At 42.7% G+C, this 17653-nt stretch overlaps 1 protein-coding gene across 1 annotated transcript; it reads right to left on the bottom strand.

Moving 5' to 3' along the window:
• Positions 1-71: 71 nt before the first annotated feature.
• sytl3 (synaptotagmin-like 3) lies at positions 72-14902 on the bottom strand. The gene is given in 17 exon segments (XM_064925601.1): positions 72-752; positions 1241-1440; positions 2122-2173; positions 2176-2229; positions 2456-2564; positions 2715-2885; positions 3091-3193; positions 3388-3560; positions 3880-4002; positions 4379-4500; positions 5122-5200; positions 5951-6017; positions 6599-6650; positions 7035-7102; positions 7741-7956; positions 8430-8956; positions 14814-14902. Coding segments are annotated over 16 exon segments (1779 nt in total). The 5' UTR covers positions 8528-8956; positions 14814-14902; the 3' UTR covers positions 72-660.
• Positions 14903-17653: the final 2751 nt, after the last annotated feature.

Raw genomic sequence — 17653 nt, 5'->3', positions numbered from 1 at the left:
GATCTTCTGACTTGAGGGAAACGTTAGCTAGGGGTTAACTACAGGTTACAGAAACTCATGAATAGAAAGGACAAGAAGAAACTAAGAAAGAATGAGACAACCACATGTTTTCTTATGTTGTAGACAGTCACTTTCTTAGACGTTTAATGACTTTCATTCATTCAATGTTATCAGGTGAGCATGCTTAAAGCACAAGGAATATTCCCCTCAAAATACAACTTAACATGATTTTCCACTTGAACACCTCAGTTGTAGGCCATTTTCCAAGGAAAGTTTAAAAATCATGTTGGGTTGTATTTGAGTGGAACGTCCCTTTAAAAACAGTAGGTTTCCTTTTGAGTAGAACATCCTTTTAATACATAAATAGTTAATAGGAGGGACTTTCACTAAGCAAGAGCCTGAAAGTCAGTGCAAATAGAGGTAAAGGTAAAGTAGGGGCTCTATTCAGTCTGTATTGCAGAAATGTAAAAGTAATTTCATATTGAGCTGACATCCGCAACGTTTACCGTAAATGCAGACTCCGCTAATGTGGGAGCATTGCCTTTAAAGTACACTGAATTTCTGCGATACAGATTGAATAGAGCCCTTAAAGTGCCAAGGTTTTTCTTGTGGGGAGACCGTGTCCAGTCCAGGTGCTTTTTCTCCCTGTTGACTCTGACATCATGTTCTCCTGCTGTTGATGTTGGCTTGCATGGGTAAACTGAAGTCATGCCACATGTTGGGTGTCTGCAGCACCAGTTGCCATGATGACCCTAAGAAACACGTGGTTAACAGAGAGTGCCAGGTCAGTGACATCATCAGTCCTTCCTTGCTTCCTCTCTCAAATATTTTTCAATGTTTTATAGTTCTGTGAAACCAGAGACAGCACTAAGCTGATTCCATCACACAGAGAGAATGAAAAGAGACATTATATGCTAAGGAGAGCGAGTCCTCAATACCCTGTAAGGTGAAATAGGTGAAACCTGTTTCCTCAGATGGCTCTCTAAATTCCATTTGTGTGAAATAGGACATTGGTGCTCTTGTTAATTCAATTATCATTGACGTCTGGGAGTTTAGACAACTGGAGTTGGTATTTGATGAAGTAAACCCAGTTGAAGAATTTAAAAACCAATAATGTATCTCACCTCAAGCCCCCTTGGATGGGCCTGGTCAAACTTTTCTATTTACGCCATTTCATTTTCATGCAAACTGATTCAAATCTACTGTATGATTGTAAAGGTATGACAGACAGCCATATTACCGGCTTCCATTCTGACCCAGCCCAGGAGGCGGTCTGAGAAGGTAAAGGGGGCATGGTCCCAGAGGTCAAGCTCCAGAGTGCAGATCTGGAGGTCATAGGGCGTGACTCTGAAGAGCAGCTGGTGAGACCACGCCGGACTGGGCCTCTTCACGACAGGGGTCCTCTGGACCAGCTCTCTGGGCCCGGGAAGAGTCAAGCACCTAAAATACAAACATGTAAAGAAACTATTATGGGATTATTTATGAATAATGACTAAATTATGTATACATTTAGCTTAGAATTATAACTAAACAGAATACCATTCTGTTACTGTATGAATCTTATTATCATAATACTGAATATAATGTGTGTAGCTTGTGTCAAGAATTAGAACAAGGACTTTCTGTTCCTTGTTAGAAACAAATGGAGCTATCGTCAGACCGGCTGGAATACTGTGTTCCTTACTGGACATTCTGTCCCCACCCAGGGAGGGGAGAGACCTTGGGCTTGTAGTAGATTGTTTAACAGGTGGCAGACAATGTGAGAAGGCTTGTGAACTATATTGCCATTGTATCTGAGAGGAGGAGAGACATTTATGACGAAATGTGAGGTATATAAACCAATGTACATGGTATTATGACCAGAGCTCTACGCTATTGATTAATTTTGAGACTGGTCTCTGTCCATTTTATGCAAATATGAATCTTACAAATTCTTAGAAACGGACAGTGTTTTAATTGAATTGGTTAATGAACACAATTAAATTCCTCTAACATAAACATATAGTTGATAAAACACACACACACACGTACTGTATGTATGCATGAAACATGTACTCATAGATACATAAACACACAACACACCTAGAATAGACACACAATATCACACCCCAGCAAACACACACACTAATCATACATGTGTCCTGACTGTTGTTTGCTTTAGTGGGCAGATTTTGGCACCAGTGACAAGAACAGTCAGTTGACCAACATCATGTGGTCCAATATGAACCGCTGTGAGGAGGAACAAAAGAAATCAAGGTCATTTCAAACCAATATAAGGATCTTCTGACCACTGGTGCTGTAAAAACACACTGTAAACTGTTTCAAAAGTAGGTCTTATTCATTAGACACCAAACAGGTGAAAACAGAATGAAACAGGGAGGGACTAACTGAGATATAAACATTTGTTTTCTGTAGCAAAACGTTTTGGTGCGTGAACGGTAGAGAGTCAACTTACCATCTGTGTGGCAAACCCAGGACGGCTGGGACAAGGAGGTGAACTTCATTCTGACCAGCAGTTCTCCTGCTGTATCCTGCTCTACTGCATTCCCTTCTGGACTCGCAGGCTATTGACCGAGAGAGAAATAAGAGTGAGATAGAGAGAGGACAGAGGAGACACACCAGCAAGTTGAACAAAACTTTTTCCCCAAAATGTTGTTTTATAAAATAAAGGGTATTGTGTGAATGTTTCTTCATGGTCAGCAGTTATACCCTACCTTTGGACACAGGGGGTACCAGTTGGAGCCCTGGGTGGTGCTGTCCTTAAATATACAGCCCTCCAGCAGGACGAGGACCTCTCCCAGAAACACCTTCTTCTTCAGGGTCGCAGAGTGCCACACAGACACCTGCAGAGTACTCCTGGGCAACAAGGGGCTCTCCATCTGGCACTGTGCATCAGGGAATACAATACGTAGGTGGGTGAAAAACACGAGATTTCATTGCCATGTAGCCTATTCCACTCACTACTTTTAAGCCAGTTTAGGGTATTCTTTAGAAACTAAATTGAAGCTTGTTTTTATTTACAGTTGAACAAGTTTTTACTATGTTTTGTAGTGTCCAAATGAATATGACCCATGATATTTGTCTCCTTACCTGTAAAATTTCATTATAAATGGGATCCGTTGTGTTCCTCTTGATAGTTGTCTTCAGTTTGCTGCTCTGAGACTTCTCTGACAGTAGGTAGACTTTAACGTACCTGCCAATGATGTTGACACATACAGTACAGCGTGCGGAGATCTAGTTTGCAAATGGATATATCAGTACAACAGAGAGTAATAATCTGTTATGAAAGACATAGAATTACTAGAATGGGCCTCCCCAATCAAGTCAGCATTCAATGATGGGTAGTGCCTATTTCTATAATCTGGTGTATTGATTAATAATGCTTACGGGTGACACTTCTTCCTCTTGATATCTCCATACGCCAGGTTTCTGCAGCTGTTTATTGTGATCTCCAGGCAGGAAGTGATGTGGTTGAAGGCGATAGCGAGCTTTAGCTCCCCTGTCACTCTGTTGATCTCCAAGAGACCACAGTCTGTACCAGTGCTACTAGCACTACTGCCCTGTAATATTAATATATATATATATTTTTATATACAGATCAACATGTCACATTGCCTCTTTAAAAGGATGTTACGACAGCATAATTCAGGTCTATTCCGTAATGTATTCAGATGATTTGGATGCATCCCTTTCTAGCTTCTCCGCCAGCGACAAGACTATGCAGCTATGCGAGACATGAAAAAGACACGACAACCACATAACAACAATCCTTATCTGATAAAATGTCAAATAGATTGTGAAGTTTGGCACGAGCTGCTGTTGCACAAGTGCCTGTGTTCTTTATGTCTCTTTTCTTCATCATCAGGGCACTCAACTTACCCTCTTTCCCCATGAGTACTCTGAACCCAGGGAAAGGTCCTCGTCCCCCCCTGACGAGGAACTGCTCTGGTCATCATTCCGGGTCTTCTTGAACAGGTTGGTAAGACTGGGGCCTTTGGTAAGCTGTGAGGAGGGAGGTTGTGTCTGTTGAAATATAGTATACTTTTGTTCATTTTCTAGTGAATTTCCAGGGAAGCGCAACTGGTACTTGAATCCGGGTCCCTGTGTCTGTCAGTCCAACATCTTAGCCATTCCACTGAGAGGCGTGAACCTCTTGACAAGATGGAAATGTGTATTATTATTAAAGGTTGTTCCAAAAGCTGTTTCTAAAGTCTCCCTCTTTCCTGTCTGAAATAGTTGTCAGTGTCATACGTGTCATATGTAGGTGGGGTCTCTTTGATTTTACCCCAGGGGTTTGACAAAATATATGTGGTCTGTGACTTGATAGTGTGATACTTTGACAAAGTTGAGGGGTTGATATGTATTTGGTTTCTCTTACATTGTTGTATTTGTTGATGTTTGTGTCAGAGAGGCTTTTCCAGCCAGTGCTCTGTCCCTGCCTGTTGTCCACTGTGAGAAGATCCTGTTCCACTCGTACATCCTGTTGCGACCTGGAGAACCCTGCAACCCGAACGGTAGGGCGGATAACACACACAGACCGTCTCCATCCATAACATAGCACTTCTGACGTGCTGCTTGCGAACAAGCTTCAATATAGATACAGTATCAGATCTTATCTTATTTCCTAGGTGCGGTTTCCTTAACACCGACAACTGATCGCAAGGATATCTTATCGACAAATTACATTAAGGTTTGCGATAACGCTCAGAGGAAACGTGTCACTGTTTTGATTTTCTTGGATCCTAGTTCTCACCAAGATGTACATAAAATTACTTCACATTGAAAGATCATACAGTTTTTTTTTTTACAGAGACCTTGGCTGCGTTTCAAAATCATAAAAGACACACCCTAGTTCACTTACCTTCGCCTTATGCCCTTGGGGGAATCCCTGTAGCCATATTTGTCTTCGGTCCAAATGACTAGCCAAGCAAGGGAAGTTTGCAACGAAAACTTCTGCGACAGAAGTTTCCTGGACTCGGGATTTCTAGTGGCACAGCTAGCACAGTGATGCAGTGCCTTAGACCACTGCACCACTCGGGAGGCCCAGGGTGTGTCTTTTAAGTGTTTGGAATGCAGCCTTTTTCTTCATAAATACCAAAATGGCTCAAAAGAGTCACTTACTTCTCATGTGACTTGTGAGGGAAACCATCAGGTCCTCCATAGACTTGGTGAATGGTTTTTTAAAGGAATTGTTCAGTCCCTAGAGATGATTGACAATACATCTTACAGACCAAGTCGTAATTGTGGTTCATGAAACTGTGAAGGAGTGAGCCCTTCACAACCTATTTATTGAATAAAATAAATTGTATGCAGAATCCCTTTCATTTTAACAATTCATAATTCCAGGCAATTCTATAGCTGCAATGTCAATTGCACCTCTTGGATTTGTTGGACATCATGTTCAAATCATCTATAAGTGACTTTGTTGAGCTTCAATCAATTTGAGATACTTTTGGATGATTTGGACATGATGCACGAAAAATGCTAACATCGGGCCCATGACTTGAGTGGGATTTGTGCCACAAACGCTAAAATGTTAGCATGTGGAAACCGTGCTAGGGAAACATAACCAAAGCATGGATTGCTGCCAGACCATGTCCATAGACTACTTACAGAGGAAGGAAACCAATGCCATTTTGTAATTTGGGTGAACTATTCCTTTAATTGGGTCTGTATCCTGATTAGCTAGTATATTGAGTGGCTGTTTTAACACAGGTGTGGTCCCGCTGACCTAATTATTGAAGGAATTGCCTTTAACAGCAGGTGTCATTGTTTGAGAGATTATTGTGTGTGTAAGGTGAGACAGTTTTAGCCATACATTGTGTACCTTTTTACTTGGTTTATCCTGCCCTTTTACAATAAGTTGAGCATTTTTGCACATGTTACTTCTCAGATGGTTTTTAAAGCCTTTTAAGTGGTAGATCATTTGGATATCTTTATTTCACCTTACCCCTGATCTGCTGAAGGATGGACCATCGTAATATGGTGGAGCGGTTGGCGGAACGACTGTTATGTGACTGGAAAGTGAAACACACACACAGAGAATGCTATTTCCATATTTCTATTAAACATGACCTATAATTCATCACAGTATAAGTTAAATAGTTTTTCTTCCCCCCCAAAATGTAATTAAGTAGTTAAATAAGAGGTTTTTCTGTGTTTGAATGTTGTGGGTGTATACTGGTTGCTAACAATAGTAATAACAAGTAAACAGCTGATTGGCCAGGCCAGCTAATGAGACGTCTCGGCCAAAAACGTGACATCACGTTATATGAGGAAACATTTTTGAAACAGTCAGATAGTTTGAAGTGGGGTTTTTTAAGTGTTTTTTTTCCTCTCACAAATGTATGCTTTGACCACACAAGTATAGGATAAGTCAACCATTATTTGGGCATGACTTAACAGAATGAGCTTTTAAAAGAGATATTTTCACTGAACAGTGTTTTGCCCACCAATTTCTGATGAAATTACATGTTTTTAAATATTGATAAAGTACATTCCTGCATCCATCTTTGTCTAATATCTCTATCAGACACTATGGTCACATAATACAGTAGTATACGATACATTTATAAATTATGACTGCCCATTGACTCACCTCAACCTCTGGTAAGACTTTAGTAGCTTCTCCCCAACAGTCTCATGCCTTTCTGTAAATGAAAAGAGTATTGCTATAGCTGCCAACACCAGTACACATACACTATTAAATATTACTGTTATGGACTCTATCCCACTCTCCCGGGCAATGTCCTAGCAGACAGCAACAATGCATTATTCAGTCAAAGCAGTTCTCTAAACCATACACACAAAAGATTATGTAGAAGACCACTTTTCAATACCATGCAAAACAACTGAAACACATCTAGCTGTATGATGTATTACTTGACTAGTCCTGTACTGTATAGCTGTGTTTTTAGACATACAAGGCATTTTTACATTTTTGTAATTTCATGAGTGCATATGGGTTCTTACTTTTTCATACTGGCATTTTACTTATGAGAGAATTAGTCATGTGAGGGGTAAAGGAAACAAACCCGAGTCAGGTGGAAATTTCTTGTCCCTTTCTTCCAAAAACCACTCCCCGGACCTGATCTTAACCTTCCTAAGAAGTGTGAAGAAATGGATTTGAGATAAATTATCCTTTGTTTACCAGGGCTGTTAAATTCTGGTCTTGGAAGGCCGAAACACTTCTGGTTTTTGTTTCTACTTGCTAGTAAATTACACTCACCTGTTGTCCCAGGTTGGAATTAGTCCCTTATAAGAAGGACAGGATGAAACCCAGAAGTGTTTTAGCCCTCCAGGACCGATATTGAACAGCCCTGGTTTAGATTACAAAGGAAATATTGTACATTTGTCAGTTCATTCTGTCAACATGTTAACACGCCTTGAAATATTGAATAAAGGATAGAGGATACCAATAATAAAGAGGTTAGAGCATACAGTTAGAGGTTAGAGGTTAGAGCATACAGTTAGAGGTTAGAGGTTAGAGCATACAGTTAGAGGTTAGAGGTTAGAGCATACAGTTAGAGGTTAGAGGTTAGAGCATACATTCTATGTTACGGCACTGACATGACAATATGTTATTGCACTAACATAAAAGTATATGTTATAACAATTACATAACATTCTATGTTACAGTGCTGACATGTGAGTCTATGTTACAGTTTTGGTATTGACATAACTTTCTATGTTACGGTTCTGACATCTAAGTCTATGTTACGGCACTGACATGCCTCCCACCTGTAGGCGTGGCAGACGGTACACTTCCAGTCCAGGGCGGACACGCCCACGCGACACTTGTTGCAGACGCGGTGGCTGCAGCCTCGGCACACGGCGCCCGAGTTCCAGAACATTCCCAGCGGCCTCTGACAGCGGGCGCAAGTCCTTTCGCTGTACTGCCGGGCAAAACTCTTGGCACCTTTCCTTCGGATCTCCTGTAGCTCCGTCTTCAGCCTCCTGTAACAGTAGATGGTCGCAGGCGGGGGATACAGCACAGGAGGTTGATGGCAACTTAATTGGGGAGGACAAGCTCGTGGTAATGGCTGGAGTGGAATCAGTGGAATGGTATTAAACACATGGTTTCTATGTGTCTGATGCCATTCCATTTGCTCCTATCTGGCCATTATTATGAGCCATCCTCCCCTCAGCAGCCTGAGGTACAGTAATGATGGCAGTGCTTTAACTGTACTGATCATCTCTTCGCATCCACTTTTCCTGTCAGTCAGCCACTGGCAATTCATTCTAATTAATGCATTATAGTATTAATGATACATTTTACACCAATGATTGTAAATACTATTTTGAGGGGCATCAGTTAAGCGTTATCATTGTCTCCACTGATGCTGAAGTACCCTCTGAGTGTTGTTGTTATACAGTGTGTCCATGCAGTAAATGTGAAAAGCTTGGCTGAAGTAAATTATGTTGTCTACCTTATCCTGTCGTCATCCGTGCTGCGTAAAAGTTTGTCTCTCTGAAGAACCTCCAGAACCTTCTCTCTCTCCAGAGCCTTGAGCACACCCAGATCCATCTGTAAAAATGTGGGTTTCTTTCTTCTCTCGTCCCCACTTTACCTCTCTAGTCTCTCCTTTTCTCTCTCTCTCGCTTATTCTTCTTCTGTCTCCTCCCTTTGTTCCACCCTCTTTCTCTTTTTATTGGGTGCCGGATGTTGCTTCAAGCTGGACGACGTCTTCACTTGTTACCAGACTGAGGGCAGAATGAAAGTCATGTTGATTTCGCTGCACAGTCAGAGACATCCCATGTCCCCGTCACGATATTCACAGAAGCTCTCTCCGCTTCGCATCACAGACCTTGATATGTTTTTGCTCTGGTGACCAGCACTTCCTCTTACGCTCTGCTCTCTAACCCATTCATAGTGCTGCATCCAAGAAGCAAACTCTGACCTATAGTCGCAGGGATCCTCTTCACAAAGTCCGATGACTGATGTTCACTTTCTTCACTAGGACAAGAAAAGAGCAACCAGTCATTTAGTCATTGTAGCCATCACAGTAACGTCCCACTCACTAAGGCAGAACAGGGAAAGACCAACAGAATGACAATGCCGCATGCTGTGCACAGGAGGTTGGTGGCCCCTTAATTGGGGAGGACGGGCTCGTGGTAATGGCTGGAGCGGAATAGGTAGAATGGTATCAAATATCTGGTTTCCATATGTTTGATGCCATTGCATTAACTCAATTGCAGCCATTATTATGTGCTGTCCTCTCCTCAGCAGCCTCCCTGGTGATGTGTATAATGCTACAGTATCAGAGCCATCTGATATCCCATTGAACGTATATCGCCCTTCCTCCCGACTCCTGTATTGTACACTTGCCCTTAATGTCACAGTGCTTTGCTCAGAATAGTAAATCCCATTTGGTCCTGCCACAGCTCCCACATGCACCAATCCTCTCACAGCAAGCTGACTACTCTGCCACAGTAATGTAGTGATGCTCCAGTGAAGGCATCACACACACACACGTTATCCAAATGCCAACCGCTGCATTATTAATGTCTCTGTTTTTCTTTTTTTAGTTTGGGAGGCGGGATGTGAAGTATGGTGAGAAAGAGCGTCATCAGAGTGTATTTTGGTTTGGGAGAGGAGATGTAATCTGAAGCATGGTGAGAAAGGGGGAAAGAGCCTCATTAGTGACTGGATGCCATCATGTGTTGTCTCTGCCTTTCTCCATGACAGCAGAGGGCCACTGTAAACAATCGGTGTCAAAATTAATGTGATCAATCCCCCATTGCGAAGCAGCAGCATCTTTATGGGTCTGTCCCAAATGACACCCTATTTCCCACAGCCCTATGGGTACTGGTCAAAAGTAGTGCACTAGATAGGGAATAAGGTGTCATTTGGGATGCATTTTCTGCATTTCTGATAAAGAGAGTGGACAGGAGACACTGAGCAGAAAGAGTGCAACAAGTGTAACAAGTTTTCTTCTATTAAATTAACTGCTATCTTTTGATAATATACTGTAGTTATACAATACAATATTATAATATATTAATATTCCATGTATAACTAAAAGTAGCTCTTCCACTTGTTTCTCAACTGTGTGCGGGGGTTGAAATTTATGCTTATAAAAAATATTAGGTATTTTCTGGAGCTGTTTTTCAAATGCAGCATCAGACATTAGCCTAACTTCAATACCATTTACAGCACTACATTTCAATGGCAAACGTCAGTCCGTTTCTGATCGTCATATTAAACCGTTAAACTGTCATGGTGAAATGCACTAATTTAAATATTACCTGCGCTAGCAGACCACCATGACAGCATAAGTAAAGATAATGGGGATGAGGGCTATGCTTGGTTAATGAGGATGATGAATTCCCAGACGTGACGGTGACCTGATTCAATCCACCACAGTAATGACAGTAGGACACCTCACTGTGCGCACACACACACTCGCTTAGGTCCTTCTGGGGGTCCTAAGCAAGATTTGGTTGGGGGGGCCCCCCCCACCTCATGGATGGCATAGCATTTTAGTGGCCCTTCTCTTGACGGCAGAGAGAAAATGTAAGTTTGAAAGTTTATTTCTTGCAATTTTACCATGGGGCGGAGAGAACATTTTGACATTTTAAACAGTCAAAATTATTACTTTTTGGCTGAAAGACAATGTCCATAATTTACACAACAATTTAAGTCAATAAATCATTGTATTATATATTTCAGGTTGATGTGGAAATCCAATGTGGTAACTTCAGATTTTTTCAGTGCGTTTGCCCTAATTATTTATTTTACCAGTAAATTGACTGAGACAACCTGGGGAATAGTTACTGGGGAGAGGAGGGAATGAGCCAATTGGAAGCTGGGGATGATTAGGTAGCCAGCATGGTATTTGGGCCAGGACACCAGGGTTAACACCCCTACTCTTAAAATAAGTGCCATGGAATCTTAAGCAACCACAGGGAGTGAGGACACCTGTTTTTAACATCCCATCTGAAAGACAGCACCCTACACAGGGAAATGACCCCAATCACTGCCCTGGAGAATTGGGATATTTTTTTTTTAGACCAGAGGAAAGAGTTCCTCCTACTGGCCCACCAAAACACCACTTCTAGCAGCATCTGGTCTCCCATCCAGGACCAACCCTGCTTAGCTTCAGAGGCAAGCCAGCAGTCGGATGCAGTGTGGTATGCTACAGGCCTTGTGATATGACAAGCTAATAATTTCCAGTCTACGTATCTTTTCAGGGCTGGGTTTTATTTGAATGTTACCACCAACCAGCATGGCATTTATCAATCAGAAACACTTGCAAAGTTATTCCTCTTTGCGAGTCGCGAGTGAGCTGAGCAATATAATCGATGATATTCAGCTGAGCCAAACAGCTTTTCGCCTGAGCTATGGAGCAAATGTCTTGTTTTGCACCTCCACTTTTCTTTACCAGCAAATTATCATAATCCATTAGATAATTTGTCAAGTTTCACTTATTTTTGAGCCAGTCTGTATTTTGTAAATGGTGAAATGGATTGCATTTTGGAATCCCGCTTCCCCCGTCGCTCCGAGTTGAATGGTTTGACCATGCTCTACTGCTTTAATAGCCTTATACGAACCACCCTGATCTCGCCAGCTCACATTCTGGCTGTTTCAAGCTCAAAGTAGACGGCCCTAAACCCTCAGCCTTTTGGGGAATTCCCTCGGTTATATTTGTCGTCAGTCCAAATAATTAGTCAAGCAAAGGATGTTTGCAACGTCAGCCCTCGTTTTTAATTGAGTTTGCGAGTGTACAAGGATGTTCACTTCGAAGCCTGAAACGCCCAATAATTCAATTCGCAATGATTGTACATCCGCCAAAGCATGGAACCTCCTTGTCAATATGGAGTCAACATGCAAATGTAAGTAAAAACGAATTTGAATAAGTTAGAAATTGTGCTACTAATCTATATACATGTACTTTCTGTATTGATTTGTTGTTAATAAAAATAAAGTGTCCACTTTTAATTTGAGGGTGTGTATTTTAAGTGTTTAATGCAGACTGTGTTTCGTGTAGAGAACAGAATGTGAGCTCGCGAGATCAGGATGGTTCGTACGAGGCTACTGCTTTGATTAGTGCATCTAGAAATCACAAGTGTCTATCCGAAAATGAAAAGGCATCCGCACATTTATTTTTTACGGATGTATCTATTTTGTGCTGTTGCATTTCTATTGTTGTTTCGTGTCAGATGCGTTCAGGTTGTTGATACATAACAGTATAATTTGCGGCGTGCATCATGATCAAAGTCATTGTACTTTGTATAATTTGACTTCCCCCTAGTTGTGAGAACCATGTCATGTGCACGGGCCAGTGTAGTGAACTATATGTAATTACATTTCTAGTTTAATAAAAATTTACAGTAGCTTGGTGGTAGCCTAACTAAATTAAAATATTGGTAGTGTCAGTTGTTCATTTCTTTTTGACATGTGGTATAGCTAACTACTGGAACTACACAATCCTTTTTTTGCTAAATGAAAACCAAATATGGGTGAAGTTGGCAAGAATTTACAGACTTGTTTCACATAAAACCTGCCTAATTTTAGCTTGAAACACTTTGTGTGCCTAATTATTTTTGTGTTTAGGCTAAATGAAACATTCTGTTGACATCGGACTCCAGAGTGATCCGTTTTTTCAATTTATGGTCTATGACATTTCAGATTTAGATATGATAATTATCTAGTAGTTTGGATGTAGTGAACTACTTTTTCTAACTTTAGCTTTAATGTAACTGAAGTTCCAGTGTGAAGTAATTGGTAGCTAAGTAAACTATATTTTCAGTGTAGCTTCCCCAAGACTGGCACGGGCTGATTTGACATTGCTGTAGCTAAGCCGAATAGCCTGCAGCAGAATACTAAAGGTTGCACCGTGTCCATCATAATGTAGTCCAAACCGTTCAATAGTTAGGCTAGCCATATTACTGGAGCTTCATGCTATTCTTTCTATGGCTCATTCACTGCCGGAATATATAGAATATGCCAAAACTTTAGAGATTACAATAGATGGCAAAGTCAAAGATACTTCCTATCCATCTGTGGCAAAGTTTTCCCTAACTACTTCTGACAAATCCAGAACCAGCCATAGCCTAGCCATCTGACTAATTTTTTGATTACAGTGTAGCAACAACATATAACTTTATCTATCTAGCTACACTGACAGTTTCTTGTTTTTATTTCTCCACTCCATGTGGAAATCACCACAACATTCCCATCCCCAATTAGTGAATACGCATTATCAGCCTGTGTCATTCTTCGGAGGTGAAACAAACGAGAATTTCCGCAATAGGACAGGAAAGCAAAATTCCTTCAATTCTACACAATTTGTCATGACTTATGCCATGTTAATATGATATGAGTGAGAATGACTAACAAGATCAATGTGGCCACATGGTGGTCAGGCCCCCTAGTGCGCTATGTGCCGGGTTGGTATTCGGCCATGATTAACACAAGTTTAGATAGCTGACCAATCGTCAGCTAATTGAGTGACTGACATAATAAGAGAAACTGCTGATGCACAACCAAGTTTTGAAATTGAATTTTACTATTCTTACTCTCAATAGTAAATTGAGACCCTGACTGAGTTAATTACAAAAAAAGTGGGCACCATGAGAGTATAGTGCGTTCTCACAGCAGCCGGGGGTCCTAAGTGACCGCTTATGCCTGGAGCCGGCCCGGTGTATGTGTGTGGGACCACATACGTGTCTGTCTGCTGTGAGAACTCATGGGGCCCACAGACACGTTACCCAAGCATATAAACGTTTCCTGGAAGAAGTTACCTCGCTGCTAACCAATACTTACTTACCTTACTCAACTCGTCCGAAGAGATGTACATAGCAACAGGAGACACCACCATTTCTTCAGTGGTGTAAAGTAATGAAGTAAAAATACTTGAAAGTACTACTTTAGTAGTTTTTTAGGGTATCTGTATTTTACTTTACTATATTTTTTACAACTTTTACTTTTACTTCACTACATTCCTAATAAAAATTACTATTTTTACTCCATACATTTTCCCGACACTCAACAAATTACTATTTACATTTTGAATCCTAGCAGGACAAGAAATGGGCTAATTCACAAACTTCTCAAGAGAACATTCCTGGTCATCCCTAATAACTCTGATCTGGCGGACTCACTAAACACGTGCTTAGTTTGTAAATGTTGTCTGAGTGTTTGAGTCTTTTTCCACCATTGCATTTCTGTATCCTCACAGTTCAACACAGATACCAAATAAAGCTCCTCTGAAATAGGTTGCATTTCTCACCAGGGTTGAGATCAATTTAATTTAAATTCAGTCAATCTAGGAAATGATACGCAATGAGTTTCTCCCTGAATTGACTCAATTGAAATGGAATTGACATGTGGTGACTCCAACAGTGTTTCTCACAGAAGAGATCTAGCGCCCATCGGCTGCCGAGCTATGACTATGCAGACAACTAAAAGAGAGCACAGATGAAACAACCACAGAATAGAAACCTATGCATTGCTTTGCAGCAGATTCAGAATGAGAGCAATTTCAAACACCTACAGTACCACTCACAGTCATAAAGATAAATCCTAAATGCTCTGTAGAGGCTGTAGATCACTTCTAAAAGTAATTTACCTCCTCCGTATACTGCTGAGCATTGCAGTAACGGAATATGCAATAGTCCTATACTGTGGATGGCAACTGGATGGACTAAATCCTAATAATCATCCAGCAATGCCAGGGTTAGGTAGAGGCCACCAAGCTGACAAGGCCTTGAGGCATTGACCTCATGGAATACCTAGTTTCTTATCTTATCCTTAAAATCGCCTCATGTGCAAACCAATCAAACAAAGAAAAAACAATTGTGGCACTTACTGAAGAACAGCTACTGTATCAGCTGCATGAGCCGTTTCTTCTCAAAGCCCCCCACCAAAAAAAGTTAAACAGTCAGATGAAGACCGGATCTTACCTCTTTAGCTGAGACCTCAGTGCAGTGCTGTTTGTATGACTCGTGGTCACCCTGAGAGAGGCAGATTCTTATGTGCAGCCAAGGTAACAAGGAAAACACTTAACTTTGTTTCCTTCCTTCCTGCTGTCACACAACTGCTGCTTGACAGAGCTGAGGTGAATGAGGTTGGTAGAAGTGGCCCCGGGTGCAGTGTCTTCTTCCTTTGGTTTTCTTTGTTGAGGGCCCGGTTTAGGGTGTGTGTGGCAGGGGAGGAAGTCTTTTTGTAAAATTAGCCATTGTTAATGGAACCCCATTGTGAGAGGTTTTGTTGTTGTCTTGTAGGCTCTGCCTTAATTTGTGCTGACACCTGGAGTTGCAAGGAAAACGGTCAAGGAACAAAGGACAATTTTTTATTGAAGGACTAGGCAGCCCTTTATCTCTTTGGTACAGTATCCAGAGCACTGAATGTGGTAGAATACTACTATAGTATCCATGTCTGGTTTCTATCTGAATATAATGCGATGCTACTGGCGGCAGAGAAGTCAGGCGCAGGACAGCAGAAACTGATTTACAACGGTTGTGTTTGATAACCATAAACCACCGTCAACAGAATAATTAAATAAATGGGTCAAACAAAACCCGGTAACATACCGTTGCACAAGCACAACAACAAACAATTACGGACATGGGGGGAACCTACTTATTAGGGTGAGGCACATGGGCTATTAACATATTACTAAACAACATACACTTAGCATTACTTTCTTAGCTACAGTATACATATCTCCCTGGCATATTATATAATTTATGCAGCAGCATAAATTCACATTTACATTACATTTTACATTTAAGTCATTTAGCAGACGCTCTTATCCAGAGCGACTTACAAATTGGTGGATTCACCTTCTGACATCCAGTGGAACAGCCACTTTACAATAGTGCATTAAGGGGGGGGGTGGTGAGAAGGATTACTTATCCTATCCTAGGTATTCCTTGAAGAGGTGGGGTTTCAGGTGTCTCCGGAAGGTGGTGATTGACTCCGCTGTCCTGGCGTCGTGAGGGAGTTTGTTCCACCATTGGGGGGCCAGAGCAGCGAACAGTTTTGACTGGGCTGAGCGGGAACTGTACTTCCTCAATGGTAGGGAGGCGAGCAGGCCAGAGGTGGATGAACGCAGTGCCCTTGCTTGGGTGTAGGGCCTGATCAGAGCCTGGAGGTACTGCGGTGCCGTTCCCCTCACAGCTCCGTAGGCAAGCACCATGGTCTTGTAGCGGATGCGAGCTTCAACTGGAAGCCAGTGGAGAGAGCGGAGGAGCGGGGTGACGTGAGAGAACTTGGGAAGGTTGAACACCAGACGGGCTGCGGCGTTCTGGATGAGTTGTAGGGGTTTAATGGCACAGGCAGGGAGCCCAGCCAACAGCGAGTTGCAGTAATCCAGACGGGAGATGACAAGTGCCTGGATTAGGACCTGCGCCGCTTCCTGTGTGAGGCAGGGTCGTACTCTGCGGATGTTGTAGAGCATGAACCTACAGGAACGGGCCACCGCCATGATGTTGGTTGAGAACGACAGGGTGTTGTCCAGGATCACGCCAAGGTTCTTAGCGCTCTGGGAGGAGGACACAATGGAGTTGTCAACCGTGATGGCGAGATCATGGAACGGGCAGTCCTTCCCCGGGAGGAAGAGCAGCTCCGTCTTGCCGAGGTTCAGCTTGAGGTGGTGATCCGTCATCCACACTGATATGTCTGCCAGACATGCAGAGATGCGATTCGCCACCTGGTCATCAGAAGGGGAAAGGAGAAGATTAATTGTGTGTCGTCTGCATAGCAATGATAGGAGAGACCATGTGAGGTTATGACAGAGCCAAGTGACTTGGTGTATAGCGAGAATAGGAGAGGGCCTAGAACAGAGCCCTGGGGGACACCAGTGGTGAGAGCGCGTGGCGAGGAGACAGATTCTCGCCACGCCACCTGGTAGGAGCGACCTGTCAGGTAGGACGCAATCCAAGCGTGGGCCGCGCCGGAGATGCCCAACTCGGAGAGGGTGGAGAGGAGGATCTGATGGTTCACAGTATCGAAGGCAGCCGATAGGTCTAGAAGGATGAGAGCAGAGGAGAGAGAGTTAGCTTTAGCAGTGCGGAGCGCCTCCGTGATGCAGAGAAGAGCAGTCTCAGTTGAATGACTAGTCTTGAAACCTGACTGATTTGGATCAAGAAGGTCATTCTGAGAGAGATAGCGGGAGAGCTGGCCAAGGACGGCACGTTCAAGAGTTTTGGAGAGAAAAGAAAGAAGGGATACTGGTCTGTAGTTGTTGACATCGGAGGGATCGAGTGTAGGTTTTTTCAGAAGGGGTGCAACTCTCGCTCTCTTGAAGACGGAAGGGACGTAGCCAGCGGTCAGGGATGAGTTGATGAGCGAGGTGAGGTAAGGGAGAAGGTCCCCGGAAATGGTCTGGAGAAGAGAGGAGGGGATAGGGTCGAGCGGGCAGGTTGTTGGGCGGCCGGCCGTCACAAGAAGCGAGATCTCATCTGGAGAGAGAGGGGAGAAAGAGGTCAGAGCACAGGGTAGGGCAGTGTGAGCAGAACCAGCGGTGTCGTTTGACTTATCAAACGAGGATCGGATGTCGTCGACCTTCTTTTCAAAATGGTTGACGAAGTCATCTGCAGAGAGGGAGGAGGGGGGAGGGGGAGGAGGATTCAGGAGGGAGGAGAAGGTGGCAAAGAGCTTCCTAGGGTTAGAGGCAGATGCTTGGAATTTAGAGTGGTAGAAAGT

The sequence above is a fragment of the Oncorhynchus masou genome, chromosome 19, assembly GCF_036934945.1.
Source record: "Oncorhynchus masou masou isolate Uvic2021 chromosome 19, UVic_Omas_1.1, whole genome shotgun sequence".
Classification (NCBI taxonomy): Eukaryota; Metazoa; Chordata; class Actinopteri; order Salmoniformes; family Salmonidae; genus Oncorhynchus; species Oncorhynchus masou.
The sequence above is the reverse complement of the archived record's forward strand: the minus strand, read 5'-3'. Positions and strand labels throughout refer to the sequence as shown.